This window comes from Physella acuta, unplaced genomic scaffold, assembly GCF_028476545.2.
Source record: "Physella acuta isolate Inbredline_101_S28 unplaced genomic scaffold, ASM2847654v3 ptg000372l, whole genome shotgun sequence".
Taxonomy (NCBI): domain Eukaryota; kingdom Metazoa; phylum Mollusca; class Gastropoda; family Physidae; genus Physella; species Physella acuta.
Window position 1 is genome coordinate 470,114 of NW_026731891.1, and position 25,487 is coordinate 495,600.

At 35.7% G+C, this 25,487-nt stretch overlaps 1 protein-coding gene across 1 annotated transcript in view; it reads left to right on the top strand.

Moving 5' to 3' along the window:
• Positions 1 to 1,794: 1,794 nt before the first annotated feature.
• Positions 1,795 to 25,487, top strand: part of LOC131941751 (protein inturned) — a 31,465-nt gene continuing 7,772 nt past the window's right edge. The window contains exons 1-13 of the mRNA XM_059301223.1: positions 1,795 to 1,855; positions 5,216 to 5,312; positions 5,478 to 5,989; positions 10,298 to 10,380; positions 12,492 to 12,680; positions 12,943 to 13,055; positions 14,849 to 14,938; positions 17,393 to 17,470; positions 18,480 to 18,636; positions 18,950 to 19,006; positions 19,110 to 19,172; positions 20,461 to 20,667; positions 21,224 to 21,363. Of these exons, the coding sequence (XP_059157206.1) occupies positions 5,257 to 5,312; positions 5,478 to 5,989; positions 10,298 to 10,380; positions 12,492 to 12,680; positions 12,943 to 13,055; positions 14,849 to 14,938; positions 17,393 to 17,470; positions 18,480 to 18,636; positions 18,950 to 19,006; positions 19,110 to 19,172; positions 20,461 to 20,667; positions 21,224 to 21,363 (1,745 nt within the window). The 5' untranslated portion in view covers positions 1,795 to 1,855; positions 5,216 to 5,256. The remainder of the gene's footprint in view (positions 1,856 to 5,215; positions 5,313 to 5,477; positions 5,990 to 10,297; positions 10,381 to 12,491; positions 12,681 to 12,942; positions 13,056 to 14,848; positions 14,939 to 17,392; positions 17,471 to 18,479; positions 18,637 to 18,949; positions 19,007 to 19,109; positions 19,173 to 20,460; positions 20,668 to 21,223; positions 21,364 to 25,487) is intronic.

A 25,487-nucleotide genomic window follows, 5' to 3' on the forward strand; every position in this document is an offset into this window, starting at 1 on the left:
TAGATTGAGATAATTGTGAGGTCAAGGGAACTCACTCGTCTGTATTAGTATTATATTTATATTGTTATCTTGAGTGATGTCCCTTACATGTTATGTATATAAGTCTCTCGTGACTTCCGTCTCTCTCTCTTTCCTCATGGTGTGAATAAACTACTGTTAACAACCAATGTGGCTCCTCGTCAGTGATTACAATCCATCACAAAACTTTTAAAAATAGAATAGAATCTCGTAGAAAAAAGAATGCGCACCAAGCGAACGCCAAAACAAAATGCGCACAATAGTGCGCAATATTATTAGTACTTTTTAAATTTACATGCGTTTTTTGAGAAAACGGAAATAGCGTAAATTAGTACTTCCGGTCAACGAAAATTACTCAAAATTTGATAGAAGGTAGAGGATTAGATCTTTTACCTACCTGTGAAATTTCATTGAGCTATCCTAAATAGTACTCAAGTTATAGGCTTTTTAAAAATTCAAAGTAAATAAAGTACCACTTCCGGCTATCGGAAATCGCTCAAAAGTTGATACGGATCTACGATTTTGATAAAATACTTATATATGAAACTTCATCAACCTAGCTGTAACGGTACTCAAGTTATCGTGTTTACACACACACAGACAGACAGACATACGGACAAGATTGCAAAATTATGTTTTTCCGTATCAGTGAGATGTAAAACGTTGAGATTTGTAAAAATCTCGATTTTTTTTTTGCACGATTACAATACTTTCTCTATACTTCGTATATACGAGAAAGTAAAATAAACCGGGAGTGATCTCCCCTAAACTTTCTCGAATATTCTTATGGAAAACAACAGGGGATGGGAACTCGGGCTATAGACATGATTTTTAATCCATTTTAAATACTTAAAGTTTTAAAAATAGAATAAAATCTCGTAGACAAAGAATTGCACACCAAGTGAACGCCAAATAAAAAAGTGCATAATAGTGCGCAATATTATTAGTACTTTAAAAATTTACATTAGTTTTTTGAGAAATCGGAAGTAGCGTAAATTACTACTTCCGGTCAACGGAAATTACTCAAAATTTAACAGAAGGTAGAGAATTAGATCTTTTACTTACATGTGAACTTTCATTTATCTATCTGAAATAGTACTCAAGTTATAGGCTTTTGAAAAATTCAAAGTAGAAAAAGTACCACTTCCAGTTATCGGAAATCGCTCAAAAGTTGATACGGATCTACGATTTTGATAAAATACTTATATATGAAATTTCATCAACCTAGCTGTAACGGTACTCAAGTTATCGTGTTTACACACGGACAGACAGACAGACACACAGACATACGGACAGAATTGCAAAGCCCAGTTTTTCAAACTGGATTACGCATAAAACCTCTTAATTTTGAAAAATCTGGATTGATAATTTTTGCCCGATTAAAATAAGTCCTCTATACTTTGGATGTGATGAAGGACTGAGGTGTAATACGGTGACGATTGTTAAAATTTCAAGTGATTTTTGTGCACGATTACAATACTTTCTCTATACTTCGTATATACGAGAAAGTAAAAATAATCGTGGTAAAAATGCCAGGTTGAACTAGAATCTAGATATGCTTTCTTAAACTGTTTTTAAGAAAAGATTTAGCCCGTATAATAATAAAAAAATGAATTTTTAAAAATCTAATTTAATCTAAATCTGGATTTTTTATATCTAGATCTAGATCTTATCAATGTTCATATTTAACTGAACTGGTGGCCTATTTATTTTTATTAAAATTAAAAAAAAAAAAAGATCTAGATCTAGAGATGTAGTTTTATTTTCATTAGCCTGGCAGCTTGTCGTCCGTGACGAAGACTGTAAACAAGATGGAGAATTATTAATTAAAAAGCAGGTAAAAAGTCAAATGTGCTTCAAGTGCTTGTTTTAATCAAATTTAAAACCAGTAGGCTAAGCAAGAAATGAGCTGATTCTTCTTTAATATTAACCCTCTTAAGACGTAGCTTTTTTTAGAGAGCCGGTGTTAAGAAGACGGAGCCTACTTTCAAATTTTGCACTTGTACTTGTATCACAAAAAAAATTTGAAAAAAAATAAACTTGCTAATTATTTTACATGCATAAAAATATATTATTTGGTAATCTATCATTTTGAGTACGTAAAATCGCCCGCGGCTATTTATGTACGAAAACGTTACCTCATTGTCAAGGCTTTAATAGAAGTATATTGTCATACTTTTGTGTCAAATATTAGGCCTATAGATAAAAGATAAATGAATAATAAACCTAAATCAATGGCTAAATATATCGATATAGGCCAGAAATTAACTTTAAACACTATTAAACAGCAGTGTCTGAGAGCAAGATTTGCTATATAAACAGCAGCCATTTGTAAAATAGAGTGGATTCCCCCTGAATCTGGCGCTAAAAGCTTATAAAAATAAAACTTAGACAAGATGGCTGCTATAGTAAATAAGCATGGTTGCATCTGTTGGAAACATCGCTAGTCCTCATTTATTGGGGAAAAGTTTTAATTCAATTGTTTAAAAACAGGTACATAAATGAATCAAGGAAACATTTTTGAATTTTTAAAACATAAATCCTCCTCAAAATGTGAAATAATTATTAAAATTTAAGGAGTCACCTGTTTTTCACATTACAAATCGCGGGCGATTTTACGTACCCAAAACGATAGATTACCTATTATTTTTTAGGAAATTGAATGAGCTAATATGATTTTTATAAATCTAATAAAAATCTCAACATATAGGCCTACATAATCATATGTGAGATTTCTGATTTGCATAATTTATGCAAAAAAAAAAATTGACTGAACTAAATTACAGTAAATTAAAAAATTTGTATAAAAATACGTTTTTTCTCTCTGTAATGAGTAGGGGCCTAATGCTAATCTAAATAATACACAAACATCTATTTAATAATCTGAATTAGGCCCTAATTTACTGATTATTATTTCTATATTAGAATTTCTAAGTATATTTTTAGTATATTAGTATATTTTGATGACTGGACTGTTGGACATAAGAAAATTTACGATAGGACTCACGGCACTAAAAAAATCGATAAAAAACAAAAAATTAGGCAGACTTTCAATGAGAGCCGCCATTGAAGTGCTAGATACGTACTAAAACAGTTAGAAGCAATCTGATTGGCTGATATGATCCTAGAAAGCCAATCGTATAGCTTCTACTATCACGGCTGAGATCCGGCCGATAGATCGGCCGCCCGTCTTTTTGGCTATAAAACCGGCGGCCGATAGATCGGCCCGGGCGTCTCAAGAGGGTTAATGGTAAAACTCCATTTTAGCATATTTTATTCTCCGCTTCTCGTTTACCTCCAGTTGAGCGTATTTTATTTTAATAACCGATAACTGAAAGCGAAACACACCACAGACAGAGGCTAGACTTAGGAAAACACAATTTATTTATTTGTATTGTTAATTGTATTTTTCTTTTAACAAATGAATAAACATGAATAAACAAAGATAATGACTTTGTTTTAGCTTTTGTTAATTTACTTTTGTCAAAACTTGAGAAAAATCCAAATTTAGAATATTGAATGTGCTATCATTGACATTAGTGACTTAGGACTTAGTCATTTGACTCATTAGGCCTTAGGCCAGTGTTACCTTTTTCTTTTTAATTTCTGAATCGGAAACCTGACTTTGAAACAGACTGGTGTGTTTGTCTCTTGATATTTTACATTTAAACTTTGCATGAAAAACCCTTAGGGCGCCTTAGTAGATTTTCTTATTAAATTCTTTAATTAAAATTTTCTGTCAAACAAACAAAAACAAAATGATCTAGGCCTATTAACTTCTTAAAATTCAAAACTCTTTTTCGCCATCAAAAAAGGTAAAAAAGTTACGTTGGTTTGTGTTTTCTATTCTTAGCAGTAGCATGATGTCATAGCAATTATAACAACATTGGGTATTTTAGTTACCAAAAAAAACCAAAACATCTTGTTAGAAATAAAACTTTATATTCATTATGTTTATTAAGGAAATATCAGACATATTTATTATAAATTCTACGTACAATGTACAATTTAAGACATTAGGCCTTCCATGATGAATTGAACAATCAATACCCATGAAGATGATAATAAAATTAATATCCAAAACTAAAAATAGATCTGACAGAGATCTAGTCCTTCTAACTGTAAAGACAATACAGTATTAGGTAAGATGATAAATCAACTTTTTTTTTTAAACTTTAAAATAAATACTCTATAATTATTTTTCTCTTCTGTGGTAGCATTAGGTTAGGCAAATTTTTTAATTTTTTTTTTACCAGCTATGCGTAGTAAATCTATAGTCCTGTAAGTGTAAGCTTGCGTGAACTTAAAATGACCCTAAGTATGCCTGTTTTACAATTTGCTTGGTTTATGAGGGGAGGGGTAGGATTGCCCACCGACGATCTCTAACAGCCACCGTTAATGCTGTGACATATGCTATGATAGGCCTGCTGAACTCACTGTGAACCCTCGACCGTGTTAACATTTTTCTCCCGCAGACAAGAAAATGTAAGCAGTCGATCTCGCAAGAGACGATGTTTGGAAAATCTTGAATAATAATTTTATAAAATATTATTTCGATCAAAAAAAAAAAAAAAAAAAAATAAAACCACTCGTGGCCTTTCCTATGTGAAAAAATAAAATAAAGCACATCTGATTTGGATTGGAACTCTAAGATTCTAGGTCACCTATCGCACCGTTCTGTTTACTCTGCCACACCACGATGTATTGGTAAATAAAATATTAGACATTTTGTATCAAAAGACGGCTAAAAGGAAATAAATATTACTTCATTTATTGATATCGTTCTCCATAGTAACTGAGTAACTGCGTAAATTTTACACACAATTCCTATATTTTTAACTAAAACAACAGCATTAACCAGGTTGACCAAGTCTAAAAATAAAAAAATTGCCATTAGGCGTAATTTGATCTTGCACAAAAAAGGCTCGGAATGAGCACAATCAGGCAGGCTTTATTATAAGAATTTAAACATTTTATTTATAGATGAAACACAATCATGCAGGCTTTATTATAAGAATTTAAACATTTTATTTATAGATGAAACACAATCATGCAGGCTTTATTATAAGAATTTAAACATTTTATTTATAGATGAAACACAATCAGGCAGGCTTTATTATAAGAATTTAAACATTTTATTTATAGATGAAACACAATCAGGCAGGCTTTATTATAAGAATTTACATTTTATTTATAGATGAAACACAATCAGGCAGGCTTTATTATAAGAATTTACGAATGATACTACACAATGGGAGCAATACTATGAGTGATTCCAGTCATTTAAAAACAAGGTAAATCACATTCAATTTATTTCAATGTAGGTAATGAACTGAGGTCATATTGCTGGGGTTATGTAAGACAATGAAAGCTTAGTAGACTTTGTGGGGACAATGGTCTTTTTAAAAAATACTCTAAGAGACAAATGAAAATGTGCTTTGTTATTTTTATGAAACTAGGGGCAAGAGTGATAGCTACTCTACAGTGGACCATGTCAGTATTAGAGTGGGAGAAAAGGCAGAAAGAAGTCATGACATGAATGGCAGAACTATTCAAGAATCTCACAGCTCCAGGCACTCAGCTGGGGACCAATATCATTCATACTACCAGGATGTTGACCAAATTATTTCACAACACATCTTGCGACAAAAAACTCAAGAAATACACCTTGCGTTATCTAGAAAATCACTTGCGTCTTCTCCTGCTAGTATTAACTTCAACTCCAATTTACAAGTATATGGAAGTCTTACTGAAGGAAGAATTAAAAATATCATGTTGGTTCCTGATCATAGATCACTGACAGGAAATGAAAGCTCAGGGGTTGAAATTTGCAGAAAACTTTTTGGACTGATAATATTTGAATACAGCAATGGCAAAGCTAAAGGAAATCATATAATTAAAGATCGTAAATTAATTGTTCAGGGTGTTGTTGAAGGCTCACGGTCATATAAATCTGGTAGAATTCACAGAGGTAAGATACATTGCAAATCTATTTATCTTATAAATCTGGTAGAATTCACAGAGGTAAGATACATTGCAAATCTATCTATCTTATAAATCTGGTAGAATCCACAAAGTTAAGTTCCATTGCAAATCAATCGTATAAATCTTGTAGAATCAACAAAATTAAGTTCCATTGCAAATCAATCTATCAATCTTATAAAACTGGTAATAACCACAAGTTAAGTTCCTTATAAATCTTATATATAGTGCAGAATCCTTTAGTAGTTAGTTAGATCCCTAGCAAAGAATCAGCAGAGATCTGTACTGCACCTTTTCCCTAGCTCTGCCCTGCACCCTTCTCCTCATCCCACCATGCCTACTTGTCCAATCATCCATGTGTTTGTTCATATACTCTACCTAAAAGGTATTGTGTACATGTTACACAGTATGAAGAGGTTGGGTAGTAACATATCCTTAAGTTCTATTGAGTTGTAATGGAGCTAGGTTTTGGGGAATGATCACAATTTTTTCATACAGGTTTTGTTTCATAATGGTTGGGGATGGTTACAGACATTTCTTTTACAGATTATATAGCATAACAGGCAGTGGATGTTACAAAATGTCATATTTTTGTTTTATAAATTATAATATGTGCACAGTGATTCATTAAAAAAATTTCTAAGAAGATATAGATATATACAAAATAATGAAAAATGTGGAATAATTAAGTGTAGTGATCAAACCATCAAAGCTATATCTATAAAAGCAAAGCTGGTGATGTTTGGTATGTTTGTTACTCACACTTATTAGATCAGGTACTTGCAGTTAAGTTGCAGATAAATTGTTCTAGATAAGGTTTGCTGTTCACTCTCTATTTAACGGGACAATTAGAGTCATTTAAATAATCCAGTTTAAAATTACTGAAAACTGCCCTAAGTGACTGCATATAAACTCGACATTTTTAAAGTGCTTGAATTAGATCCACCTCTGGTGCTGTAGGCACCTGGAAAAATACCAGATTCTCAGAAATATCATTTTGAGGGTTTAATAATTGAACGCTTTTACTCGTTAATTTTAGTTATTAAAGGGACGCAACTCTGTCAGGAATTTAAACTTTTAATTTCCCCTGTTTTTATGACAGCACACAAAAATAAACAAATAAAACATTTGGATAATAGAGAAATTCATTTAAAATTTATACTAAATGGCTTTCAAATAGGTGTGAAAATGGATGAAAAAAATGTAACATTACTAATTTTATACCTCAATGAGCAGACCCGCGGCGTATCATATGCGTATCATACGCCGCTATTAAGTTGTTTTATTTTCTACTTTTTAAAACACTATCAGCAGATTGTTAAGGACGATAACCACCCCCCCCCCCCCCCCGTGAAAGCAGCCTCCTCTTAGTTACCTCCCCTAAGTTTAAAATCGTTTCAAACTAAATTATCTGCCCCCTAATAGCCGTCACTAAACTCGGCTCTGCGATTGTAAACATTTAGTGTGAACCACAGCTCACCAGACCATGTGGGGGTGGTAGGGATATGCTTAGAGAGGAAGAGAGGGGGCTGCTAGGCGCGCTTACAGCTTGGTATTTTCTAGGGTATCCAAGAAGAGTATTATATATATAGATTGTACTAAAATAAAGGGTTGTAACTGTGTCTCAGATTTCTTTCATCAATTCTTTTATTACTGAATACAAACATAATAACATGTGTCGGGAAAAACAAATCCTTTAAAATTTATTCTACACAATTTTCAACTAGGTGTAAAAGTTAAACAGTCTCTAATAACTAGTATTTGAGGAGGTCACTTGCAAAACCTCCATTTAAAAAAAAAATAAGTAGCTCCTATAGACTACTTTGTATTATAGTGTTTTAAGTACTAACCTATTTTGTTCAGAAAGATATACCATCGCCTTTCATGTACATGTTCTAACATATATAAAATTGTATTCCCCCACCACTGTGATCAAACTAACTTATTTCTCTTCACTAAGATGGTCCACTGAGTACATGTTCTAACATATATAAAATTGTATTCCCCCACCACTGTGATCAAACTAACTTATTTCTCTTCACTAAGATGGTCCACTGAGTACATGTTCTAACATATATAAAATTGTATTCCCCCACCACTGTGATCAAACTAACTTATTTCTCTTCACTAAGATGGTCCACTGAGTACATGTTCTAACATATATAAAATTGTATTCCCCCACCACTGTGATCAAACTAACTTATTTCTCTTCACTAAGATGGTCCACTGAGTACATGTTCTAACATATATAAAATTGTATTCCCCCACCACTGTGATCAAACTAACTTATTTCTCTTCACTAAGATGGTCCACTGAGTACATGTTCTAACATATATAAAATTGTATTCCCCCACCACTGTGATCAAACTAACTTATTTCTCTTCACTAAGATGGTCCACTGAGTACATGTTCTAACATATATAAAATTGTATTCCCCCACCACTGTGATCAAACTAACTTATTTCTCTTCACTAAGATGGTCCACTGAGTACATGTTCTAACATATATAAAATTGTATTCCCCCACCACTGTGATCAAAGTAACTTATTTCTCTTCACTAAGATGGTCCACTGAGTACATGTTCTAACATATATAAAATTGTATTCCCCCACCACTGTGATCAAACTAACTTATTTCTCTTCACTAAGATGGTCCACTGAGTACATGTTCTAACATATATAAAATTGTATTCCCCCACCACTGTGATCAAACTAACTTATTTCTCTTCACTAAGATGGTCCACTGAGTACATGTTCTAACATATATAAAATTGTATTCCCCCACCACTGTGATCAAACTAACTTATTTCTCTTCACTAAGATGGTCCACTGAGTACATGTTCTAACATATATAAAATTGTATTCCCCCACCACTGTGATCAAACTAACTTATTTCTCTTCACTAAGATGGTCCACTGAGTACATGTTCTAACATATATAAAATTGTATTCCCCCACCACTGTGATCAAACTAACTTATTTCTCTTCACTAAGATGGTCCACTGAGTACATGTTCTAACATATATAAAATTGTATTCCCCCACCACTGTGATCAAACTAACTTATTTCTCTTCACTAAGATGGTCCACTGAGTACATGTTCTAACATATATAAAATTGTATTCCCCCACCACTGTGATCAAACTAACTTATTTCTCTTCACTAAGATGGTCCACTGAGTACATGTTCTAACATATATAAAATTGTATTCCCCCACCACTGTGATCAAACTAACTTATTTCTCTTCACTAAGATGGTCCACTGAGTTCTCCTCCTCCCCTCCCCATTACATACCCAACCCAAAGCCTGGGCAGCGCAGGGTATGTGATACATACATCACTGCCCTTTACAAATAACTTTCTCCTATGTCAGTACATACTATTTATTAGGCATACCCTAATAAAGGGCAGATAATCGCAATTTAGAGTTCACAAGCTACTGGTTGTTTTTTTTTTAAGGCAAATATTGTATGTATGATGTATGTGTGGTGTTGACTTAGTTATGAATGATGTGAATGGAAATCATAAATATGCTACGAATTATTTTAGGAAAAACTGATTTTCTGTTATACTTTTACAATTCCTAGATGCCAAAAATAGAAAAAATAACTTATAAAGTTAAAATACATTTATTTGATTTATGATAATAGTTTAATGCACTTAAAATAATAAAAATAATTTTAAAAAATGATGTTTAGATCTTATACTAAAAGCCAGGTTGCTGGTAAAAACTCTTTACACATTTTAGCCAGACAAAAAAAAAATTGTTTTATTTTTTAGTGCATTAAAGATTTATACTTTACGAGCTGACCCGGGACGTAGCATACGCCGCCATCTAGTTGTTTTATTTTCTGCTTATCAGCAATTCATAATTCAACACTACCCCTCCCCTCCTTGCCTAGTGAAAGCAGCCGTTAACATACAAAGAAAACATCAATCAGAAATTGTTACCTCCCCTTAGTTTCAAATAGTTTAATACTAAATTATCTGCCCCTAATAGCCGTCACTAACCCGGCTCTACGATTGTAAACATTCATCATGAACCTAAGCTCACCAGATTGGTGGGGGTGGTAGCTATTTGACTGGAGAGCGGGGGAGTAATGGCGTTCATCTACGTCTTGTCCTGCATGGTCCCCATGAAGAGAATTATATATAAAGATATTTTGGTATTGTTTTCTTGAATACATGTTTGATGAAGTCATAAAAGTGTTCTTGTTAGTATTTCATCAAACTCAGGTGCAACCTTAATATTTTTTTCTATCAACCCATTCTATCTATTTGTACTTAATTGTCATCTGTAGGTGACATGTTGATATGTATCAATGATGAGGAGGTCTCTTGGTTCAATTTTACTCACATCTTGACTTCACTACACAAACGTAATGTAAGTCACATTACATATCATCTTTAGATGTAATGTAAGTCTTTAGATGTAATGTTAGTCACATTACCTATCAACTTTAGATTAATGTAAGTCTTTAGATGTAATGTAAGTCTTTAGATGTAATGTAAGTCACATTACCTGTCAACTTTAGATGTAATGTAAGTCTTTAGATTAATGTAAGTCTTTAGATGTAATGTAAGTCTTTAGATGTAATGTTATGTCTTATTACCTATCACCTTTAGATGTAATGTAAGACTAGATAGGGATTTCCCATATATATGGGATGCTGTGGGTGATGGTATAGTGTTTACTAACCTGAAAGTCTGGAGTTTGAGTCCATGGCTAGAGTAGTAGGTATGTTTTGAGTCCACTCAACTCTAATAGGATCCTGACTTACATAAGGGTGGCTGGGTATTATGCTGACCACACTTTCCCATCATATACTGATGTCACAGCAACAGGTCAACTCTACTTCACTTGCCCCTAAGCCTGCCAGTTCATATCAATATCAGTAGCCCTCTAGCATATGTCATAGTATAAACTAAAGTTATTTGCAATTGTTGGTGACGTCCTTTTATATTTCCCCAAACCTAGTAATTTGAAAACGTTCTTGTGGGTAAGTGCACATGTTTATAGCACTAGTACTAGATCTAGTACCACATATTTTTCAAGGATGTGATTTTTCCAAAATTTGGCGGATTTTCAATCCAAATTTCCCGCTGATGTTTTCAGTTAAATATTTTCTCAAAAAAAAAATTGTAAAAAGTAGATGCATTATTAAAGTCACGTTCTCTGTAGGTAAAAACATAACCGATGGATATTTGTAATGATAATAGAAATAGTAGACTGCTATTACTAATTGGAGTCCACTATTTCTAGCATTAATTCCAAAACACTGTTTAAAATAGATAGGGTCTACATCTAATTTAAGCTAATCTGGTCTAGATCTATTTCATTTTCCATCACATGAACTAAAGCTGTCAGGCTTAGTGTTAATGTTATTGATACCCTGTCCATTTTTAAGAATATAGGTTAAGACATTATCATTAACAAACTGTGCAACTAGATCATTACATTTAAAATTAATTTAGTGTTGGAAAAAAATCTCTTCCACTTTTGTTAAATTCTAAAAACTAAAAATAATTGTTTATAAGCGAATCAGTAGATTGTAATTAGGAAGGACTTTTATTGTTATTTTAGGGTAACTAAAACTTGTTTTACTTAAGATTTAAAAAAAAGAACAGATTATATTAAAATTACATCTGCGCTAATCAACTGATGTAAATGCGGCCATACATAAAATTCTTAATTTTAAGAATGTCCTGGAATCTATTTAAAACTCCTGGAAATCTCCTGGAGTTTGTTTTTGATTTTGGTGCATGAAAATTGAAATTATGCTAAATGTTATTTTAAATCTATTCTAATTTAATCTTTTCCTTACTAAGAAATATTTCAAAATCTTATGAACAGTTTAAAGCCTGAATTGTTTCAGTTTAAAAAGTCTATTATTTATTGTGTTTTTAATTAATTTTGATTTGGCCTAAATCAACTAATCTTCAATGGCTCTTAGTTTATTAGTAAATAAATTCTTTATGTTTTAGAATTAGAAGATTTGTCAAGCGTATCCTATTGAAAATTGATTATATCATTGGAACCTAATAGAAATTATAAACATACATCATTAAAGTTCTAGCTGGCAGAAAAAAAAATAATAATTATAATTATAATGCATTACAATATCAAACGGCAACATCTCTATGGACGCCATTCATTGAAAATTAAAAAAACATTTTTTCCCGTGTTCTTTAATTAAATGTGTGTTTTTTCATCCAAATATGTTATTAGTTTTAATGTCTTTGAAGACATTTTTTTAAAGGCCTACATTCATTTTAAATTTAAACAACAGTTTTTTTAAAAAAAAAAGGACTCTACTATTTAAAACTGTACACTTGTTGCAAATTTTCTGATCTCTTGACTGTGACAAATAAACTTAAATGTACAAACTTGTAAATAGTGGTGAATTTTAGTATAGTAAATGAGTATACTAATCACTTTTAGATGTTTAAAAAACATGAATTGAAAATAGCATCACATCAATTTCTTTTTGACAGCAAGTAAAACTAACGTTTGAGTCACCAAAAATTGTGGGCCCTAGATCCAGCTTTCTCCAAGTTCCAGGGGACTTATGCACGGCTGTTGTTGGCAAACATTTGTCTGACATTCTAGTTGAGTTATCTTACCACAAATGTGTGCTTATGTATCTTACACAGATAGCAAAGGAAAATGAAACAGATGAAAAGGTAAATATCAATGCTTGAAGCCTTTCTTTCAGCTTGTTCAATGGAAAGCTTTCCATTAATAGTAGTACTTGGGTAGAGCAATAATGTGTTACATACAGACGTTTTGCCTAGCAATGCATACATTACTTTTGAACTTATGTTTTTGCTAATACATAATACATACATATATATAACAGCTACAAAAGAAGTAACAATGTTTTTCTATCAATATTTATCATATTATAGTGGTAATATTAAGATGTTTGAAAAACTTGTACTTTAGGAAGACATCCTTTATTGTTTTCCCCACACTGAAGATCAACTATCAGCTCTGCGGGGACTTTTTGTCACTCTTAGCTCAGCTCTTGTTGATGTTGTTGGCCAGCCTGCAGTAAGGTGAACATTGCTATTGTAGCGTTAGGACAGTCTCAGGGGTTCAGTTGGGGTCAAGTCACACACCCATCCCATTTGATTCACCATCGCATTTTGCCAGTGTGGACAATAGGCCTATTAGGAATGGTTGGGTGAATGGGTATGTGAAACTGGTGGGGTTCAGTGAATGTGCTTATAAAACTGGTGGGGTTCAGTGAATGTGCTTATAAAACTGGTGGGGTTCAGTGAATCTGCTTATAAAACTGGTGGGGTTCAGTGAATGTGCTTATAAAACTGGTGGGGTTCAGTGAATCTGCTTATAAAACTGGTGGGGTTCAGTGAATGTGCTTATAAAACTGGTGGGGTTCAGTGAATGTGCTTATAAAACTGGTGGGGTTCAGTGAATCTGCTTATAAAACTGGTGGGGTTCAGTGAATGTGCTTATAAAACTGGTGGGGTTCAGTGAATGTACTTATAAAACTGGTGGGGTTCAGTGAATGTGCTTATAAAATTCGTGGGGTTTGGCCCCTCCTAAAAGGTTAAAAACCTCTGCTTTAGGACATTGATGTTATAGTTTTATAGCACTGGTAAATTGTAGCTTTATGAGACAGGTAAATTGTAGCTTTATGAGACAGGTATAAATTGAAGCTTTATGAGACAGGTAAATTGTAGCTTTATGGGACTGGTAAATTGTAGCTTTATGGGACAGGTAAATTGTAGCTTTATGAGACAGGTAAATTGTAGCTTTATGAGACAGGTAAATTGTAGCTTTATGGGACAGGTAAAATGTAGCTTTATGAGACAGTTGTAAATTGTAGCTTTATGGGACAGGTAAATTGTAGCTTTATGGGACAGGTAAATTGTAGCTTTATGGGACAGGTAAATTGTAGCTTTATGAGACAGTTGTAAATTGTAGCTTTATGAGACAGTTGTAAATTGTAGCTTTATGAGACAGTTGTAAATTGTAGCTTTATGAGACAGTTGTAAATTGTAGCTTTATGAGACAGTTGTAAATTGTAGCTTTATGAGACAGTTGTAAATTGTAGCTTTATGAGACAGGTAAATTGTAGCTTTATGAGACAGGTAAATTGTAGCTTTATGAGACAGATGTAAATTGTAGCTTTATGAGACAGGTAAAAATGTGTAGCTTTATGAGACAGGTAAATTGTAGCTTTATGACACAGGTAAATTGTAGCTTTATGAGACAGGTAAAAATGTGTAGCTTTATGAGACAGGTAAATTGTAGCTTTATGAGACAGTTGTAAATTGTAGCTTTATGAGACAGTTATAAATTGTAGCTTTATGAGACAGGTAAAAATGTGTAGCTTTATGAGACAGGTAAATTGTAGCTTTATGAGACAGTTATAAATTGTAGCTTTATGAGACAGTTATAAATTGTAGCTTTATGAGACAGTTATAAATTTGTAGCTTTATCAGTTGTAAATTGTAGCTTCGTGAGACAGTAGTTGTAAATTGTAGCTTTATGAGACAGTTGTAAATTGTAGCTTTATGAGACAGTTATAAATTGTAGCTTTATGAGACAGTTGTACATTGTAGCTTTATGAGACAGTTATAAATTGTAGCTTTATGAGACAGTTATAAATTTGTAGCTTTATCAGTTGTAAATTGTAGCTTCGTGAGACAGTAGTTGTAAATTGTAGCTTTATGAGACAGTTATAAATTTGTAGCTTTATCAGTTGTAAATTGTAGCTTTATGAGACAGTTGTAAATTGTAGCTTTATGAGACAGGTAAATTGTAGCTTTATGAGAGAGTTTTAGCTAAACTTGGTGAACTCATGTGATGGTGTTTGTTCCAGCACTCAGATGAAGCTGTCCAATGTGAGTGTCAATGTGGCCTACAGACAGTGTGGCCCAGACGTTCTTGTATGTGGCATGCCAGAGAGCAGGTCGTCTTCTTGTTTATTCCCTCATTCTCAGCATTATTATGCTTGTTTAAAATCTTAAAGCTGACATGTCTATAACTGGCAGAAAATAAATTCAGCTGCCAACTATAATAAAGAATATTTACATTTTAGGAGACAACTTAAAAATAGAGGAAATTTTATACAAAAAACTTGAACAGCACACAGTAATAAGACGTTTGAGGACATTTTAAAATGAAGGTGTAAGCCCTTTATTAAATAAACTACAGATTCATGTACACCACATAAAAAATGAACAAAATATTAGATCTATAAAATTGGCTACCTCAACCCATCAGACTTCATTTATTAAAAACCATCCTTCCAGTGTTTTAAAAACCTTAAAATACAATCATTGTTAGAGGAAAATAGGCAGATGTCCTCGCTTATGTACCAAGCCTCCTCCTCCATTTTTCTATGAGGCTCTGTTTTCTTTTCTGCAGCTTTCAAACATTTATTTAGAACATTTTAGATGAAATATGTTTAGTTAGAACAATTTCGATGGAACTACACCACCCATTATCTATAACTATTGGATAACTGTGGATTTAGGGGTCATTAAAAATGATGTCACCCTTGTTTGAGGATATCCCCTCCCTGCTGTCACACAAAAAGCCCAACCCCCAAATCTAAAAAGGCGTCACACCTCAGTCAACATGTTTTTGTCTTTTAAAACACCGATTCAGCTGAGCATGGGTCTGACTACCCTATCCCTGCCGAGGTCACAGAAACTGGTGAACTCTACTTCACCTGCACTATGGCCCGCCAGGTCCCGATAGGCAACTTGTTTGATGTGAAAATAAGTAAATAAACTATTTGGAAAGAAACTCTGCATGCAGATCACTTTTAAGATTAGACAAATAAATTAGTAGACAATGTTCGTGTCTTTATTACCAAATATCAATCACGTCATAATGTGTATTTTTTATGGCACGGGATTTTAAATTGTATACTTTTACTCTAGAATCAATGACGTAATTTTATTGTGTGTACTTTTCCGGGTCAGTCCCGGTGAAAGTTTTTTTTTTTTTTTTTTTTAAATAAAGTATACTTTCAGAACTTTTATAATAAAAGGGGTGTTTCTACAAATGAATATGTAAAAAATTAACATTTGGGAAAAATATAACATTATTCTCTACATAAATACGTATTTACAGTTCTACAAATAGTGGAGTTGCTCTCATCTAACTGAACAAACAAATAAAATAAAAATATACACGCTTGTAAACAAACTCCAGTTTTAGTAGAAGATATTTAAGGCCTAAAATAGTTTAGTAAATAAAACTCAAATTTCCAAATTCAAGTTTCTCCTAAATAAAATTATTTTATCCTCAAATTTGAAGATCTCTTAAGGGTGATCCTGTTGAAAATTGATAATAGTGTTGGAACCTCATAAAAACAACAAACATATTTTTTAAGCTGACAGAAAATTTAGCTTTATAATTCAAAACTTTTCAATTGGCAACACAGTCTACGTTTTAGTGGAAAACATATTGTGAAAATAAAGTATTTGTTCTCAACATGTATAGATAAAAATTTGTTTTTATTTATGAATATATCATTAATTTAAATTAAATCTCTATAATATTTTGAAAAAAGAAATTTTTTCTCTACATATTTTAAAATTCTACACATATTGCAGATGCTCTGATCAAGCAATACCGAAAATCAAAAAAATAAAATAAATAAACTAAATAAAATAAAATGAGTTTTAATAGAATATAGATATGTTTGTTAGAATAATTAAGATTAAATATTTTTAATAGAACCATTTAGATACCGTTTTCAGTTTTAGCAAATAAAAAGTATTTTGTATTTAAAATATTATTGAAGTGCCCATAAAAGTAAAGTTCCCTTTTCAAACTTGATGGTCTATAGGACAAGTGAAGTAGAGTTCACTTGTTTCTGTGGCCTTGGCACATGAAGAGATAGTGTGGTCAGCACTATGCCCAGCCGCCTTTATTTTCCCTAACGTGAGTTAGGTACACATCAGACTTGAACCCGGTTTTGAACTCGAGACTTACAGGTTAGCAGTCCAGCTCTCGACCGCTAGACCACTCCTTGAAGTGCCCATAGGTCAAAATAAAATGCTTACAAAAATAATGTTTAGAAAAATTGCATTCTGTTGAATTTGTGAGCACATTTATAAATTCTAGTGAAAATCAAATATTTATTTTACTGTGCATTACCTCCTGAAACAACCTTATTCCTGGCATAAAAATCTCTGGAAATTGATGACTTAAAACTATTGCTAGTTAATAATCCAACAACATATCTCTTTGTTTTATTGAAAAAAAATAACAAGAGACGAGGCACATCTTGGGATATTTTGGTTATTCACTTAGTACATGAATAGGATTAACTATAGCAGTAAGGGGCAAAAAACTTCCATTAAAGAGGAGCATTGACCTGGTCAAAATTTCAAACTATTTTTGACAGAATATCTGCTAGTGCATTGACGGCCATGTTGGATTCCCTTCACTCTCTTCTGGTGCTGCTATTTACTGATGTTAAAGTGTAAGATCTTTTACTTTCTGATATTTTATTTTTGTCTAGTATTTAAGTGTAAGATCTTTTACTTTCTGATATTTTATTTTTGTCTAGTATTTAAGTGTAAGATCTTTTACTTTCTGATATTTTATTTTTGTCTAGTATTTAAGTGTAAGATCTTTTACTTTCTGATATTTTATTTTTGTCTAGTATTTAAGTGTAAGATCTTTTACTTTCTGATATTTTATTTTTGTCTAGTATTTAAGTGTAAGATCTTTTACTTTCTGATATTTTATTTTTGTCTAGTATTTAAGTGTAAGATCTTTTACTTTCTGATATTTTATTTTTGTCTAGTATTTAAGTGTAAGTTCTTTTACTTTCTGATATTTTATTTTTGTCTAGGCCTTCAATGATTTAGTTTTTTTTTTTTTTTTTTAATATTTGATTATTTCAGTCAAGGTTTTAAAAGATTCCATTTGTCTACTTCATGAATAGTTTTTCTAGTTTAAAATTGTCTTTTGTATCTAGCCTATCTTTATATTTGTCATAAAAATTGTGCACTAGAGATTGGTGTAGCTAATGAATATTTCATATTTGTATCTAGTGCTTTAGAGATTAATGTAGCTAATGAATATTTCATATTTGTATCTAGTGCTTTAGAGATTGGTGTAGCTAATGAATATTTCATATTTGTATCTAGTGCTTTAGAGATTAATGTAGCTAATGAATATTTCATATTTGTATCTAGTGCTTTAGAGATTAATGTAGCTAATGAATATTTCATATTTGTATCTAGTGCTTTAGAGATTGGTGTAGCTAATGAATATTTCATATTTGTATCTAGTGCTTTAGAGATTAATGTAGCTAATGAATATTTCATATTTGTATCTAGTGCTTTAGAGATTAATGTAGCTAATGAATATTTCATATTTGTATCTAGTGCTTTAGAGATTGGTGTAGCTAATGAATATTTGATATTTGTATCTAGTGCTTTAGAGATTGGTGTAGCTAATGAATATTTGATATTTGTATCTAGTGCTTTTGTTGAGTGTGATAGAAGATGGCTGGACCAGCTAATGGCTGTCATGTTTGTACAGTCGATGGGTCCATACAGCAGCCAGACAACTCTCTTCTCCCAGCCAACGTTGGATTATTATTATGTCAAATTCTTGCACCTGTCCCATGAAAACCAGGTAAGATTCTCATGTCCTGACCCCAAGTCAAGCATTGCACCGCTATTCCTGTTGGGTTCTAACAAAGGTTTGTTGTCCGTCCCCCCCCCTCCCCTCCTGGGTTTTATCACCACAACCCACTAGGAGTTTGTTGTCACCCCCTGCAACCTCCATCTCTTCCAGCCTTTTATCACTTCCACCAACCACTTCCCTAAACCTCCCAATCAGGGTTTTATCCCTTCATTAAAAGATTGTGTACATTCATAACATTTGTGCTAAGAATTTCATTGAGTCAAGTCAGTGGTGTCAATTAAATTTTTCACTATTTTTCCAGTTGTTGTGTGATGAAATTTTAAATGAATTTGAGTCTATGGATTTTGATGATTTTTTGGTAAGTAATGAATTGAGCCAGTAAAAAAAGTTGTGAATATCATTTGTAAGAAATGTACTGACCCCAACCTGTATGACTTTGTACAACTCTTCCAATGTTTCAGGATGAGAAAGACCTTTTTGCCAGAAGGCAATTCACAATAAGTGGTACCTGTCTGTTCTACAAGGTAACAGGTCACTGTGGTCAGGTTTGGGGGGGGGGGGGGGGGGGGGGGGTGTTAGTTAAATCATTTATAAAATTATAAGAAGTGGTCAGCAGCTGGAGACAGACACCAGTCTTATAGGGGCAGGTAATAACTTCTTCAATATTACGCAAAAATGCTTTTCATTAAAGAAGCTAAATGACCTATATCTTTTTACCCGTTAATTTAAATCCACACATTATTGATAAAAATTAATCGTAATTGAATGCTCTACACACTGATATAAATTTTAAGTAATTATTTATTTATTGAAGAAAGATAATTACTCAGTTTAAAAGAAGAAAAAATAAAGAGTTGATTTTTTCAGGCAAAAAATAGGCTTCTGTCTGGAAAATTAATAATAAGAATTACTTTTCATGAGTTCTTATTCATAGAAAACAAAAGAAGACCTTTAAAAAATAAATATCCGCTTACTGTTTAATTTTCAGATTTCAGAAAAAGAAAGAAAGCCTTTATAATAAAAAAATAAAATAAAGCAAACTTGCTTTCTTCAATGCGGAGCCGGGAAGTGCCCTATCGGGCACCCGACAACTTAGCTTTATAGATCATCTAGATCTAGAATCTCTAGATCTATATGATCTAGAATCTCTAGATCTAGATGATCTAGAATATCTAGATCTAGATCAATATCTAGATCTAGAATCCAAATAGATAAAATAATTTTTTTAAGTTTAGGCCGAGAAAATCGTATTGTATACATTTCATAGCGTACATAGCTCTAAATCATATTTAAATGAAATAGTTCATTTCTTTTTATTCTAAACTCGGAAGATGACGTCATCAGTTTCGTGCTCTTTTTTTAGTGTAAACAATAAGCGACGTCATTTTTAAATGCGTTTCTTGTCCCAAGTTTAAACACTTTTCTGGTTGCATAAATAATACTGTTTCCCTACATTCAAATACGCCTTTATTTTTAATTTTTCTTCTTTAAATAAAATTGTGGTTATACATTTAAAACATCTAACATATTTTTTTCAACAAAAGTCTGTAGCAAGTTATCCATATATCGCTGCAGTTTCTGATGTGATGTCCGGCGAAAATATTTTGCGGACAGACAGAGATTGTAAACTTTTTTAAAAATAATAATTGTTTTATCGTAACCTGCTTTTTGTCAACATGAACATTCATAGATGTGTTTTTTAAAACCTATCGCATGCATAAGATGCATTTGTTCGATGTGTTTGTTAAATGTTTTTTCATGAAGATAATTATTGATTAGATTTGCTTGTTAGCATTTGTTTTGTTGAACCAGAATTACTTGATGTGCAGTCACCTATGTCCTGGTGAACAAAAAAATGTCAATCTGTTTGTGAACCTTCATGGCCTGTTGCTGGTGTCAAGACGACATGAGGTCAGGGTTTGGCATGAGATGAAGTCCTATAGCAGCCAGGATGATGCACAGTTTCCAACTGGCTACAGGCCTAGTCGCTCTAACACCCAACTTCTGCTTCTTGGCCTAGTATGTAGTCCAGACTTTACTTTTTATAAAGTTTTCTTTCTTTTTGACCTGATTTGGATATCACTTGTAACCCAAACATACAACGCACTACCCTGGTGTTTTCAAGTATTCTAACTTCACCTTCAAAATGAGCCAGGTGTATTAAATTTATTCTAACTTAAGCTTCACATCATCTGTAATAAGGGGTGCTCTAGAAATTTAGTTTAATAGAATTTCAAGTTGAGGTGATTCTATGATCCCTTTAATTATGAATTTTTTGTTTAAAAACTGTTCAAAAATATTAAGTCCACCTAAGTAATGTTTATTGAGCTAGCATAATAGGAATCAAATTTCTAGAAGTGTGAGGAAATAATTGTCAGTTCTTTAAAAAATAGAGTTTCAGGGTTTAAAAAATGTCAAAGTTTGGTTTTAGGATTGCTAAAATTAGGGTTTTTAATTAAAAGGGTTCTTTTAAAAAAAATGAAGCTGTATTTGACACTGAAAGCATTGGTTATAAAAATGACATTTTTCTCCATCCCACACAACGGTTACCTATAGGATGAAACTTTTTCTCTAGGGCTATATCTACTTGGTGGCATTGGTAGAGGTTGGAGGCTGCAGAACTCTGGCTCATGCCACACCCCTTTTGCTGGAGCAGGGGAGAGCAACACTGGAACAGCTGGAGACAGAAGGCATCTCAAGCTGCTGCCAGGATGTGTAAGCCACTGTCTCATTAGTCCACTGGGGTAGCCACTGTCTCATTAGTCCACTGGGGTAGCCACTGTCTCATTAGTCCACTGGGGTAGCCACTGTCTCATTAGTCCACTGGGGTAGCCACTGTCTCATTAGTCCACTGGGGTAGCCACTGTCTCATTAGTCCACTGGGGTAGCCACTGTCTCATTAGTCCACTGGGGTAGCCACTGTCTCATTAGTCCACTGGGGTAGCCACTGTCTCATTAGTCCACTGGGGTAGCCACTGTCTCATTAGTCCACTGAGGTAGCCACTGTCTCATTAGTCCACTGGGGTAGCCACTGTCTCATTAGTCCACTGGGGTAGCCACTGTCTCATTCTTGGACTGGGGTAGCCACTGTCTCATTAGTCCACTGAGGTAGCCACTGTCTCATTAGTCCACTGGGGTAGCCACTGTCTCATTCTTGGACTGGGGTAGCCACTGTCTCATTAGTCCACTGGGGTAGCCACTGTCTCATTCTTGGACTGGGGTAGCCACTGTCTCATTAGTCCACTGGGGTAGCCACTGTCTCATTAGTCCACTGGGGTAGCCACTGTCTCATTAGTCCACTGGGGTAGCCACTGTCTCATTAGTCCACTGGGGTAGCCACTGTCTCATTAGTCCACTGGGGTAGCCACTGTCTCATTAGTCCACTGGGGTAGCCACTGTCTCATTAGTCCACTGGGGTAGCCACTGTCTCATTAGTCCACTGGGGTAGCCACTGTCTCATTAGTCCACTGGGGTAGCCACTGTCTCATTAGTCCACTGAGGTAGCCACTGTCTCATTAGTCCACTGGGGTAGCCACTGTCTCATTAGTCCACTGGGGTAGCCACTGTCTCATTCTTGGACTGGGGTAGCCACTGTCTCATTAGTCCACTGAGGTAGCCACTGTCTCATTAGTCCACTGGGGTAGCCACTGTCTCATTCTTGGACTGGGGTAGCCACTGTCTCATTAGTCCACTGGGGTAGCCACTGTCTCATTCTTGGACTGGGGTAGCCACTGTCTCATTAGTCCACTGGGGTAGCCACTGTCTCATTAGTCCACTGGGGTAGCCACTGTCTCATTAGTCCACTGGGGTAGCCACTGTCTCATTAGTCCACTGGGGTAGCCACTGTCTCATTAGTCCACTGGGGTAGCCACTGTCTCATTAGTCCACTGGGGTAGCCACTGTCTCATTAGTCCACTGGGGTAGCCACTGTCTCATTAGTCCACTGAGGTAGCCACTGTCTCATTAGTCCACTGGGGTAGCCACTGTCTCATTCTTGGACTGGGGTAGCCACTGTCTCATTAGTCCACTGAGGTAGCCACTGTCTCATTAGTCCACTGGGGTAGCCACTGTCTCATTCTTGGACTGGGGTAGCCACTGTCTCATTAGTCCACTGGGGTAGCCACTGTCTCATTCTTGGACTGGGGTAGCCACTGTCTCATTAGTCCACTGAGGTAGCCACTGTCTCATTAGTCCACTGGGGTAGCCACTGTCTCATTAATCCACTGAGGTAGCCACTGTCTCATTAGTTCACTGAGGTAGCCACTGTCTCATTAGTCCACTGGGGTAGCCACTGTCTCATTAGTTCACTGAGGTAGCCACTGTCTCATTAATCCAATGGGGTAGCCACTGTCTCATTCTTGGACTGGGGTAGCCACTGTCTCATTAATCCACTGAGGTAGCCACTGTCTCATTAGTCCACTGGGGTAGCCACTGTCTCATTAATCCACTGGGGTAGCCACTGTCTCATTAGTCCACTGGGGTAGCCACTGTCTCATTAATCCACTGGGGTAGCCACTGTCTCATTCTTGGACTGGGGTAGCCACTGTCTCATTAGTCCACTGAGGTAGCCACTGTCTCATTAATCCACTGGGGTAGCCACTGTCTCATTAGTCCACTGAGGTAGCCACTGTCTCATTAGTCCACTGAGGTAGCCACTGTCTCATTAGTCCACTGGGGTAGCCACTGTCTCATTAGTCCACTGGGGTAGCCACTGTCTCATTAGTCCACTGGGGTAGCCACTGTCTCATTAGTCCACTGAGGTAGCCACTGTCTCATTAGTCCATTGGGGTAGCCACTGTCTCATTAGTCCACTGAGGTAGCCACTGTCTCATTATTGGACTGGGGTAGCCACTGTCTCATTAGTCCACTGGGGTAGCCACTGTCTCATTAGTCCACTGGGGTAGCCACTGTCTCATTAGTCCACTGAGGTAGCCACTGTCTCATTAGTCCACTGGGGTAGCCACTGTCTCATTAGTCCACTGAGGTAGCCACTGTCTCATTAGTCCACTGAGGTAGCCACTGTCTCATTAGTCCACTGGGGTAGCCACTGTCTCATTAGTCCACTGAGGTAGCCACTGTCTCATTAGTCCACTGGGGTAGCCACTGTCTCATTAGTCCACTGAGGTAGCCACTGTCTCATTAGTCCACTGGGGTAGCCACTGTCTCATTAGTCCACTGGGGTAGCCACTGTCTCATTAGTCCACTGGGGTAGCCACTGTCTCATTAGTCCACTGAGGTAGCCACTGTCTCATTAGTCCATTGGGGTAGCCACTGTCTCATTAGTCCACTGAGGTAGCCACTGTCTCATTATTGGACTGGGGTAGCCACTGTCTCATTAGTCCACTGGGGTAGCCACTGTCTCATTAGTCCACTGGGGTAGCCACTGTCTCATTAGTCCACTGGGGTAGCCACTGTCTCATTAGTCCACTGGGGTAGCCACTGTCTCATTAGTCCACTGGGGTAGCCACTGTCTCATTAGTCCACTGGGGTAGCCACTGTCTCATTAGTCCACTGGGGTAGCCACTGTCTCATTAGTCCACTGGGGTAGCCACTGTCTCATTAGTCCACTGGGGTAGCCACTGTCTCATTGTTGGACTGGGGTAGCCACTGTCTCATTAGTCCACTGGGGTAGCCACTGTCTCATTAGTCCACTGGGGTAGCCACTGTCTCATTATTCCACTGGGGTAGCCACTGTCTCATTAGTCCACTGGGGTAGCCACTATCTCATTAGTCCACTGGGGTAGCCAGTCTCATTAGTCCACTGGGGTAGCCACTGTCTCATTAGTCCACTGAGGTAGCCACTGTCTCATTAGTCCACTGGGGTAGCCACTGTCTCATTAGTCCACTGGGGTAGCCACTGTCTCATTAGTCCATTGGGGTAGCCACTGTCTCATTAGTCCACTGGGGTAGCCACTGTCTCATTAGTCCACTGGGGTAGCCACTGTCTCATTAGTCCACTGGGGTAGCCACTGTCTCATTATTGGACTGGGGTAGCCACTGTCTCATTAGTCCACTGGGGTAGCCACTGTCTCATTAGTCCACTGGGGTAGCCACTGTCTCATTAGTCCACTGGGGTAGCCACTGTCTCATTAATCCACTGGGGTAGCTACTGTCTCATTAGTCCACTGGGGTAGCCACTGTCTCATTAGTCCACTGGGGTAGCCACTGTCTCATTATTGGACTGGGGTAGCCACTGTCTCATTATTGGACTGGGGTAGCCACTGTCTCATTAGTCCACTGGGGTAGCCACTGTCTCATTAGTCCACTGAGGTAGCCACTGTCTCATTAATCCACTGGGGTAGCCACTGTCTCATTATTGGACTGGGGTAGCCACTGTCTCATTAGTCCACTGAGGTAGCCACTGTCTCATTAATCCACTGGGGTAGCCACTGTCTCATTAGTCCACTGGGGTAGCCACTGTCTCATTAGTCCACTGGGGTAGCCACTGTCTCATTAATCCACTGGGGTAGCCACTGTCTCATTAGTCCACTGAGGTAGCCACTGTCTCATTATTGGACTGGGGTAGCCACTGTCTCATTAGTCCACTGGGGTAGCCACTGTCTCATTAGTCCACTGAGGTAGCCACTGTCTCATTAATCCACTGGGGTAGCCACTGTCTCATTAGTCCACTGGGGTAGCCACTGTCTCATTAGTCCACTGGGGTAGCCACTGTCTCATTAGTCCACTGGGGTAGCCACTGTCTCATTAGTCCACTGGGGTAGCCACTGTCTCATTAGTCCACTGGGGTAGCCACTGTCTCATTAGTCCACTGGGGTAGCCACTATCTCATTAGTCCACTGGGGTAGCCACTGTCTCATTATTGGACTGGGGTAGCTACT